At 37.6% G+C, this 12,255-nt stretch overlaps 1 protein-coding gene across 1 annotated transcript in view; it reads right to left on the reverse strand.

Moving 5' to 3' along the window:
• Nucleotides 1-11,883, reverse strand: part of LOC117334221 (small conductance calcium-activated potassium channel protein 1-like) — a 90,154-nt gene extending 78,271 nt beyond the window's left edge. Inside the window, exon 1 of the mRNA XM_033893707.1 lies at nucleotides 10,615-11,883. Coding sequence (XP_033749598.1) covers nucleotides 10,615-11,664 — 1,050 coding nt within the window. The 5' untranslated portion in view covers nucleotides 11,665-11,883. The remainder of the gene's footprint in view (nucleotides 1-10,614) is intronic.
• Between the last annotated feature and the right edge of the window lie 372 nt (nucleotides 11,884-12,255).

The following is a 12,255-nucleotide window of genomic DNA, read 5'->3' on the forward strand; positions in this document are numbered from 1 at the left end:
GACATCAAAAGACCTATAAAAGTTAATAGGGCTCCTCATTAGTCCAGTTAGAACTACGGACCTAAGTTTTATTTGAGCATGATTAGAACTACGGACCTAAGTTTTATCTGACCATGATTAGAACTACGGACCTAAGTTTTATTTGAGCATGATTAGAACTACGGACCTAAGTTTTATTTGAGCATGATTAGAACTACGGACCTAAGTTTTATCTGACCATGATTAGAACTACGGACCTAAGTTTTATCTGACCATGATTAGAACTACGGACCTAAGTTTTATCTGACCATGATTAGAACTGTACCAACAGTTTTAGACGAACGTCATTTCATTACGATGACAATCATTAAATGACAATACATTACTAGAGACATCCTTCCAATTTTAACCAAATACAGTCCTGTTACTAATAGGAAAATACAAGTTTTTATGTCAGAACTCATTTTGACTTGTCCTTTGGGCAGGTAAGCTAAACATATGCAACAGCTTATTTTCGTTTCCAATCGTTCAGTTATTCTTTGTCAGAGATGAAGCATCTGTACCTTTTCCTAGATAACTGTTACACATACGCCACACCAGTCTAAAAATAGCTGCGATGATATTTAGTCCTATACCATTCTCTGGTACAAGTCAGTCCTTCTCAGCTGGGGAAGCACACCAGTAATATTACCTCAAAACTCACTGCTCTTACAACCCTAACTAAAACTGACTTTTTATCTTTCAACAGAGATTATATCTTAAGATAATTTTGAAATGGCAAATTGAACGAGTCAGTCTAATTATTATTGAGTGATATATAATCTGGAATGTTACAGGAAGCAGTCCCTCTAACCAAAAGTCCAGGATTTCCAGTAACTCTCTGTTTGTCCTCAGAGATGTGTTATATAGTGTCTGTTTCTATTGCCAGTTTGTCCCACTACCAAAGAAACTATGTTTTTCCTCTGAGATGTGCAATGTAATGTCCGTTTCTGTTCTTGTACACAAGCATTTTTATTTCAAAAAAGGTCAAGTGTGACCTTGAACAATGACTACCCAGATATGATAATAGAACCCACATCTGCTGATTAACACGTATCACCAAGAGCAGAAAACTTGACCTTCTGTAAGATCTGGCCCCTTAAATGATGCATTTTGATAGTTTGGTTCTAATTTTAGAATCAGCCACCTTGACCTTAACAACTTTGGCAAGCCCTTCATCCCGGAATGCTACTGACCCAATATCATGACTCTGGGCCCCCTTCCTTGTTGAGAAGAAGTCTAAATATTTCTATATAATCAACTCCTGTGATCCTCACTAAGAAGGTAATGTGTACCAGTAGAGAAAAACTTCAATCATCAGAAGGGATTCAAACCGCGTACATCTGAAAAAGGCTCAAACCCCGGACATCTGAACTCTAGATAAAGGCTCTAGGGATTCAAACCGCGTACATCTGAAAAAGGCTCAAACCCCGGACATCTGAACTCTAGATAAAGGCTCTAGGGACTCAAACCCCGGACATCTGGAAAAGGCTCAAACCCCGGACATCTGAACTCTAGATAAAGGCTCAAACCCCGGACATCTGAACTCTAGATAAAGGCTCAAACCCCGGACATCTGAACTCTAGATAAAGGCTCAAACCCCGGACATCTGAACTCTAGATAAAGGCTCTAGGGACTCAAACCCCGGACATCTGGAAAAGGCTCAAACCCCGGACATCTGAACTCTAGATAAAGGCTCAAACCCCGGACATCTGAACTCTAGATAAAGGCTCAAACCCCGGACATCTGAACTCTAGATAAAGGCTCAAACCCCGGACATCTGAACTCTAGATAAAGGCTCAAACCCCGGACATCTGAACTCTAGATAAAGGCTCAAACCCTGGACATCTGAACTCTAGATAAAGGCTCTAGGGACTCAAACCCCGGACATCTGGAAAAGGCTCAAACCCCGGACATCTGAACTCTAGATAAAGGCTCAAACCCTGGACATCTAAACTCTAGATAAAGGCTCAAACCCTGGACATCTAAACTCTAGATAAAGGCTCTAGGGATTCAAACCCCGGACATCTGAAAAAGGCTCAAACCCCGGACATCTGAACTCTAGATAAAGGTTCTAGGGACTCAAACCCCGGACATCTGAACTCTAGATAAAGGCTCAAACCCCTGACATCTAAACTCTAGATAAAGGCTCAAACCCTGGACATCTAAACTCTAGATAAAGGCTCAAACCCTGGAAATCTAAACCTCTAGATAAAGGCTCAAACCCTGGACATCTAAACTCTAGATAAAGGCTCAAACCCTGGACATCTGAACTCCAGATAAATTCTCTAACTGTTTGAGCTGCCTGGCCACCTTTGACCAGTCCAGTGCAGTCCTACTATGTTCCTTACTTCAAGGTCTTCAACCTCAAACACACACATATGACACCTTAATATACCACATTGTGTGGGCATTTTTTATTGGGCGCTAAATGTAACAAGAGAGGGAAAATGCATTGACCAGACAGAAATTGGAACCCGAAGATCTCTGAACTCTAGAGGGACACTCTGACCATTTGAGCTCTAATTATATATAACAAGGACACAGATTTATCCCAATTCAGTTCCACTACTGAGAAACGTGTGGGCCACCACTTAGGATAGATATTGCACTTAGCGATTGTTATCTCATGTGTATTTTGTCCAAAGAAACAAAATACATAGATATCAGTTTTCATTCCTACTGCACTAATTTAAATAATGGCCCTGATGTCAACAGGGCACAGACTACTATCAATATTATACAGGGTTGGCATCCCCACTGCTTAACAGTGCTTTGTCAACTTGACAAATTATTACCTCAGAAACCTGCCAATAAATAATCATTTATTAATTACTCTTCTTATATTATAGTTGATTTAGATAGGTTACCTCAAGTTTTATGAAGATTTCCATTACGGGTCAATGGTTATTCAATTTACCTTTGTGAAAATTACTTAATGACTGCATATTTTAAAGGTTAAAGAAACAATTAATAAAGAGAAATTTGTTAAGATATATTGTAAACGGCAAACTTTGAAAATACAGGGCCTGTATTGTTAACCTGGATATTATAGTGATTATGTCAAAACAATCAACAATTCTACAAAAAGGATATCAAAGAATTTTCTATATTGTATTTCCTTTGACTCAAGGATGCTAATCAGACCAAATATCAACCAAATCTTTTCATTCCTATAGAAGAAGGATTTTAATGATTTTTTTTATTTGTTTCCCTTAATTCACCCAATAATGCACCAGAACAAATATGGACCAACTCCTTTCATTCCTAACAAATGTTTGCAATATTTATTACATGACCAAATATTTCATTTTTTATTACAGGCTAAGGTGTTTGGTAGTAGGAGACTTTGTGTTTTTTTGTAGAGTATATTACATAAAGACGGGCTGTCATATAATTCAAGGACTCGTAGATGGGAAAAAAAGTGGTACATTCTATTCCTACTGTTCCCTTTTTACAATGCATTGTGCATTTGTGAACAACGATCATGTATGCATATAACATGCAGACTTGCTTGTTTATTACATTTCAAACAAATGTTATGCATGCCAACAGTATGTATGGTGCATATGTAAGGCCAGTCTTCTTGTGAGGGGAACATCTACAGACTGACAGAAAAATCGGCCTACATTGATGGTACACCATATGCCCCGCACAGGTACCACAACACTGGATGTCAGCTACATCCATTGCAGAGTAATACATTAACAACAGCTATCAATACATACAGACAGAATGCCACCTAGTGCTACTGGCCATTTGGTTTTGTCTAAAATCTTCTGCGTATTTTTACACACATGGCATGAGAATTCTGAAAACTAACATAGCAAGAATTCAAACTAAGAAAACCAAGTCTCATATAGCGGGGGAATCAATAAGCTGAAATTTAAAAAAAAAATTAAATATTCTGATAAACAGAAGTATAAAAGCAACTTTGAGAAAAATATTGCCAAAGTTTGTCAAAGTACAGGCAGTCTGTTATAAACAGTTCTATAGATAGGTGAATTTAACAGGTAGGCACAGTCATTGTCAAAATCAATATGGCTATCTGTCTATTGTTTAATTTTCCTGTTCTGTTAAGTTAATCTCTTTGAATACACACAATGACAGACTAAGAGGGACCTGTTCATGAAATTTGAAAAAGAATTTGTGGAGTATTTCTTGAGAAGTACTAATAAAATGTTATATCGTAAAAATCCAAGATGGCTTCCAGGACATTAATATCAATAAAGAATTAAAGTGCATACTTTATCAAAGTAAGCCAATATCCTACTATCTCTTACGTTATCTTACATCTTAATCATCCAACAATGGGCACAGTTCTAATGGGAATAGGTTACCAATCAATACACAAATTTAAATGTCAATTTCAGACATAAACTTTGTTATATTATAGCAATAATAGTAAAACATGAGTGCTAGTGTATATGTGTGGTATATGAGGGGGTTATGTGTCATACATGTGTGTTTGGTGTTGTATACAGGTATAATGTGTGGTATAATATGTGTGCAGTATATGTGTGTGGTATAATGTGTGTGCAGTATATGTGTGTGGTATTGTACAAATGTATACATGTATGTGTGTTGTTTGTGTGCAGTGTGTATGGTACAGTATTGTGTTGTAGTATACATGTGTGGTACAGAAGTGTGTTGTACTATACATGTGTGTGGTACAGAAGTGTGTTGTAGTATACATGTGTGTGGTACAGATGTGTGTTGTAGACAGTATACATGTGTGGTACAGATGTGTGTTGTAGTATACATGTGTGGTACAGAAGTGTGTTGTAGTATACATGTGTGGTACAGAAGTGTGTTGTAGTATACATGTGTGTGGTACAGAAGTGTGTTGTAGTATACATGTGTGGTACAGAAGTGTGTTGTAGTATACATGTGTGGTACAGAAGTGTGTTGTAGTATACATGTGTGGTACAGATGTGTGTTGTAGTATACATGTGTGTGGTACAGAAGTGTGTTGTAGTATACATGTGTGTGGTACAGAAGTATGTTGTAGTATACATGTGTGTGGTACAGAAGTGTGTTGTAGTATACATGTGTGGTACAGATGTGTGTTGTAGTATACATGTGTGTGGTACAGAAGTGTGTTGTAGTATACATGTGTGTGGTACAGATGTGTGTTGTAGTATACATGTGTGGTACAGAAGTGTGTTGTAGTATACATGTGTGTGGTACAGATGTGTGTTGTAGTATACATGTGTGTGGTACAGAAGTGTGTTGTAGTATACATGTGTGTGGTACAGATGTGTGTTGTAGTATACATGTGTGGTACAGATGTGTGTTGTAGTATACATGTGTGTGGTACAGAAGTGTGTTGTAGTATACATGTGTGTGGTACAGATGTGTGTTGTAGTATACATGTGTGTGGTACAGATGTGTGTTGTAATATACATGTGTGTGGTACAGATGTGTGTTGTAGTATACATGTGTGTGATACCGAAGTGTGATGTAGTATACATGTGTGTGGTACAGAAGTGTGTTGTAGTATACATGTGTGGTACAGAAGTGTGTTGTAGTATACATGTGTGTGGTACAGAAGTGTGTTGTAGTATACATGTGTGGTACAGAAGTGTGTTGTAGTATACATGTGTGTGGTACAGAAGTGTGTTGTAGTATACATGTGTGTGGTACAGAAGTGTGTTGTAGTATACATGTGTGTGGTACAGATGTGTGTTGTAGTATACATGTGTGTGGTACAGAAGTGTGTTGTAGTATACATGTGTGTGGTACAGATGTGTGTTGTAGTATACATGTGTGTGGTACATATGTGTGTTGTAATATACATGTGTGGTACAGAAGTGTGTTGTAGTATACATGTGTGTGGTACAGAAGTGTGTTGTAGTATACATGTGTGGTACAGATATGTGTTGTAGTATACATGTGTGGTACAGAAGTGTGTTGTAGTATACACATGTGTGGTACAGATGTGTGTTGTAGTATACATGTGTGCGGTAACGATGTGTGTTGTAGTATACATGTGTGTGGTACAGATGTGTGTTGTAGTATACATGTGTGTGGTATAGAAGTGTGTTGTAGTATACATGTGTGGTACAGAAGTGTGTTGTAGTATACATGTGTGGTACAGAAGTGTGATGAAGTATACATGTGTGTGGTACAGAAGTATGTTGTAGTACACATGTGTGTGGTACAGAAGTGTGTTGTAGTATACATGTGTGTGGTACAGAAGTGTGTTGTAGTATACATGTGTGTGGTATAGATGTGTTTAGAAGTATATATATGAAATGTGTTATAGTAAATGAGATGTGTTACTAATGTAGAAATATAATACATAAATGTTTGTGCCTAGGTACATATAACATACATTGTTTTTGGTGATATAATAACTTTATGAACCTTTTATGATGTGAACATTTGTGGTGCTATCTTTTTCTATAATTCACGATCTGTTAGCTAGGATGATACTGAATTATTCAAACCTTTGGAATGCTACACATATAATTGTCATCAATTGATTTTATATGCTGACATCCTTTTGTTCAGTTGTCCACTTGCCATGTACACTGTTGACTCAACAATATCAGGAATAATGAATGTTATAAAACAGCAATTGTGCATAATTAAATGTCTCACTTTGTTAGTATGAGTTTTGAGCAAAATCCACAAAATTTCTGATTTTTGCCCCCATAAAAACATGTAATAGTATGGAACATCCTGCATATGTAAGAGTTTTGTAAAATACTGATGGATTGTGAAAGAAATAAAAAAAAACATCTAAAAATATGAAATTTTAAACAAAACACGGGATCCCAAATGGATCTTATCTTCCATCATTAAATGATCTGAATTAGTTTCATGCAAGAAACATCCTTTCTCTACTTTTCGCTTCTTTCCCCTTTTCCTTTCACGATTCAAATACTTTAAGCAATAACAAAATTTCTGAGCAGGAATTATATATAGAGTGTACATGTATACTGGTGTGGGGGATTATATATAGAGTGTACATGTATACTGGTGTGGGGATTATATATAGAGTGTACATGTATACTGGTGTGGGGGATTATATATAGAGTGTACATGTATACTGGTGTGGGGATTATATATAGAGTGTACATGTATACTGGTGTGGGGGATTATATATAGAAAGTACATGTATACTGGTGTGGGGGATTATATAGAGTGTACATGTATACTGGTGTGGGGGATTATATATAGAAAGTACATGTATACTGGTGTGGGGGATTATATATAGAAAGTACATGTATACTGGTGTGGGGGATTATATATAGAAAGTACATGTATACTGGTGTGGGGGATTATATATAGAAAGTACATGTATACTGGTGTGGGGGATTATATAGAGTGTACATGTATACTGGTGTGGGGATTATATATAGTGTACATTTATACTGGTGTGGGGATCATATATAGTGTACAGGTATACTGGTGTGGGGGATTATATATAGAGTGTACATGTTTACTGGTGTGGGGGATTATATATAGAGTGTACATGTATACTGGTGTGGGGGATTATATATAGTGTGTACATGTATACTGGTGTGGGGATTACATATAGAGTGTACATGTATACTGGTGTGGGAATTATATATAGAGTGTACATGTATACTGGTGTGGGGATTATATATAGAGTGTACATGTGTACTGGTGTGGAGATTATATATAGAGTGTACATGTATACTGGTGTGGGGGTTATATATAGAGTGTACATGTATACTGGTGTTTGGATTATATATAGAGTGTACATGTATACTGGTGTGGGGATTATATATAGAGTGTACATATATACTGGTGTGGGGATTATATATAGAGTGTACATGTATACTGGTGTGGGGGATTATATATAGAGTGTAAGTGTATACTGGTGTGGGGATTATATATAGAGTGTACATGTATACTGGTGTGGGGATAATATATGCAGTGTACATGTTTACTGATGTGGGGGATTATATATAGAGTGTACATGTATACTGGTGTGGGGATTATATATAGAGTGTACATGTATACTGGTGTGGGGGATTATATATAGTGTGTACATGTATACTGGTGTGGGGATTATATATAGAGTGTACATGTATACTGGTGTGGGGATTATATATAGAGTGTACATGTATACTGGTGTGGGGATTATATATGGAGTGTACATGTGTACTGGTGTGGAGATTATATATAGAGTGTACATGTATACTGGTGTGGGGGTTATATATAGAGTGTACATGTATACTGGTGTTTGGATTATATATAGAGTGTACATGTATACTGGTATGGGGGATTATATATAGAGTGTACATGTATACTGGTGTGGGGGATTATATATAGAGTGTACATGTATACTGGTGTGGGGGATTATATATAGGGTGTACATGTATACTGGTGTGGGGGTTTATATATAGAGTGTATCTGTATACTGGTGTGGGGATTATATATAGAGTGTACATGTATACTGGTGTGGGGGATTATATATAGAGTGTACATGTATACTGGTTTGGGGATTATATATAGAGTGTACATGTATACTGGTGTGGGGATTATATATAGAGTGTACATGTGTCCTGGTGTGGGGATTATATATAGAGTGTACATGTATACTGGTGTGGGGATTATATATAGAGTGTACATGTGTATTGGTGTGGGGATTATATATAGAGTGTACATGTGTACTGGTGTGGGGGATTATATATAGAGTGTACATGTATACTGGTGTGGGGATTATATATAGTGTGTACATGTGTACTGGTGTAGGGATTATATAGAGTGTACATGTATACTGGTGTGGGGGATTATATATAGAGTGTACATGTATACTGGTGTGGGGATTATATATAGAAAGTACATGTTAACTGGTGTGGGGGATTATATATAGAGTGTTCATGTACACTGGTGTGGGGATTATATATAGAGTGTACATGTATACTGGTGTGGGAGATTATATATAGAGTGTACATGTATACTGGTGTGGGGATTATATATAGAGTGTACATGTATACTGGTGTGGGGATTATATATAGAGTGTACATGTATACTGGTGTGGGGATTATATATAGAGTGTACATGTATACTGGTGTGGGGGATTATATATAGAGTGTACATATATACTGATGTGGGGGATTATATATAGAGTGTACATGTATACTGGTGTGGGGATTATATATAGAGTGTAAATGTTTACTGGTGTGGGGATTATATATATAGTGTATATGTATACTGGTGAGGGGGATTATATATAGTGTGTACATGTATACTGGTGTGGGGATTATATATAGAGTGTACATGTGTACTGGTGTAGGGATTATATATAGAGTGTACATGTATACTGGTGTGGGGGATTATATATAGAGTGTACATGTATACTGGTGTGGGGGATTATATATACAGTGTACATGTATACTGGTGTGGGGATTATATATAGAGTGTACATGTGTACTGGTGTGGGGATTATATATAGAGTGTACATGTATACTGGTGTGGGGGATTATATATAGAGTGTACATGTGTACTGGTGTGGGGATTATATATAGAGTGTACATGTGTACTGGTGTGGGGATTATATATAGAGTGTACATGTATACTGGTGTGGGAATTATAAATAGAGTGTACATGTGTACTGGTGTGGGGGATTATATATAGAGTGTACATGTGTACTGGTGTGGGGGATTATATATAGAGTGTACATGTGTACTGGTGTGGGGGATTATATATAGAGTGTACATGTGTACTGGTGTGGGGATTATATATAGTGTGTACATGTATACTGGTGTGGGGATTATATATAGAGTGTACATGTGTACTGGTGTGGGGGATTATATATAGAGTGTACATGTATACTGGTGTGGGGGATTATATATACAGTGTACATGTATACTGGTGTGGGGATTATATATACAGTGTACATGTATACTGGTGTGGGGATTATATATAGAGTGTACATGTGTACTGGTGTGTGTTATTATACAGACTGGTGTGTGGGGGAGGAATATACTGCCCTACATCATTTCTGTGAGCACTTTAGCCCCCAACATCAATAAACAAGTGCATATTGTAATAATAGCCTGCCGTTCTTAACCACTGGGTTATTTTTAGCGAATGTACATGAGTTACCTAAAGAAGGGAAATGTTTGTCGGTAGTATTTTATTTACATGTACAACTGATGAAATCATTTCTGAAATCAACACTATGTATGTGCCAACCCCAACAAAAATCGAACTGGAACATATGTTTAGGTATCTGTGATGAATTTAACTTGTTTGTACTTACGTTTTTCTAACCAACCCCCTCAAGTTAAATGAGTACGTCCCCGTACGTTCTACAGAGAATGGTGTGGGCTACACAGAGGGAAGTGGATGTAAGTTTAGACAGAATAAAAACATTCAAGGTCAAGTTTAACTGATGTAAACATGTATAACCCTAACAAGTATACTATATAGGTGGGAATAAGTATAACCTACCTAACACGACACTGGATTTTCAAGGTCACTTCTACTAATTACCCGTTAAATATAACATGTTCTAAACCTTATGTTGATAACACAAACGACATCATACCTACAAAATAAACATGTGTTACGTCTCATACGCACTCATCAACTCATCAGTAAAACACTTACCTTAAGGTAGACATTGGCCATGGTTAGTTCCGTCTCCACGATCATCAAAACTATACCACCCATCCCAAACACAAGACAATAGTCCGAGATTTTTCTCCTCCTTTCGTACAATGTTTTCCTTTTCCCCAGCCTGTATCCAACTGGATTAGGTTTACTGTTTTTGGTCTCCGGCTGTTGTTTTTGTTCCATACCATATTTCCCTAGCTCGCTGTTCACCCCGACGAGAGCAGCCCCTGCATCTTCAGACGTATAGCTCATTTTCGAGGAAGTCGGGAGGGATTGCATTGATGTGGGTTTTTGCAATTGTTTAAATTGGCCAATGGCTCCGTTAACTCGCATGTAGTCCGCTCCAATTTCGGATAAGATGGTAGACTCTTTTCCCTTTCCGTGACGAGCATCTTCCGATCTGCCATCATCAATGTGAGGCCTTCCCTCCTCGTCTGAGGAATGCTGGTACAGCCTATCTATGTGTGAGCGAGACTGAGAGTTTGTAGTCATACTCGCTGTACCGTTGTTGTCAGCTTGTTGACTATGCTGTTCAGACGTTTTGTACTGGTTGTTGTGGTTATTTTGGGACACATTCTGTTGTTGTTGCTGTTGTTGTTGTGGTTGTTGTGGTTGCTGTTGTTGTTGTTGTTGTTGTTGTTGTTGATTTTGTTCTTGTTGGTGTTTATGGTTGTGATGATGATGGTGATGGTGGTGGTGGTGTCTGTTCGATTTCTCAGGTGGTGAATTTGGACGATCTTCAGCGGGTGCCGGAAACGGGTAGCTCTGTAACTCAATGTCCGGTGAGGTATACGCCTTGTTAACTTTCCCATCAATACCATGACCAGAACTACTCAAAGATGAGGTGTCAAAGTTCCGAGTATCACCATTCTCCATTTCATCGTCATTTTGATCGCGTGTGTTGGGCAGGCTGCGGTGCCTGGCATTGTTTGTGATCTCGGTCGGCTCAGCAAACGCGACTGCGGCGTTCTGCCTTAGCAGCTGTTCAGTTGAATCGATCCGTCCCTTTTCATTGGCGGGCTCGACGTTCACAACCGCTGACATAGTTAATACCACGAGCTAGTTTGCTAGCATATCGATCGCTGGTACCTTTCACATTAAACACGTGAACTGTAATGAGGGGTTATTGTTCGTCATTACTATCACCAAATGACGACAAAACTAAATTTCTCCGTCTGATAATGGTTTTTCACGCGTCGACTTTGAACTTATCTTTTCCCAATTTCATTTAATTCCTTTAACTTATATCGTTGTTGATATCTCTTCCACCGAAAAGTTCATTTAACACTGAATACCTGTAGTATATTCTGTTTATAAAATGTTCCGCAAATGATTTTATAGATATGTTCTTATGTGAGGTCTATCGACGACTTGGTTGCAGAAGTGTCGGTCTCTGAAAAACAATAAGAAACGTATATAGTAAGGCTTTCTGAATGGACAACTGGAGATATATACCTATACAACCATATTGAATATAAGATATATACAGGAATAGAATTATATATACATTGTATTATATTTGAATTTCATCTATGTGACAGCATCATAGCTACATTATGGTCAACAAGTCGTCAAGACAACCAGGTGTCCCCACGTGATTAAAATAATTACTGTTATTACTAATGTAATTATCAA

The sequence above is a fragment of the Pecten maximus genome, chromosome 9 (assembly GCF_902652985.1).
Source record: "Pecten maximus chromosome 9, xPecMax1.1, whole genome shotgun sequence".
Taxonomy (NCBI): domain Eukaryota; kingdom Metazoa; phylum Mollusca; class Bivalvia; order Pectinida; family Pectinidae; genus Pecten; species Pecten maximus.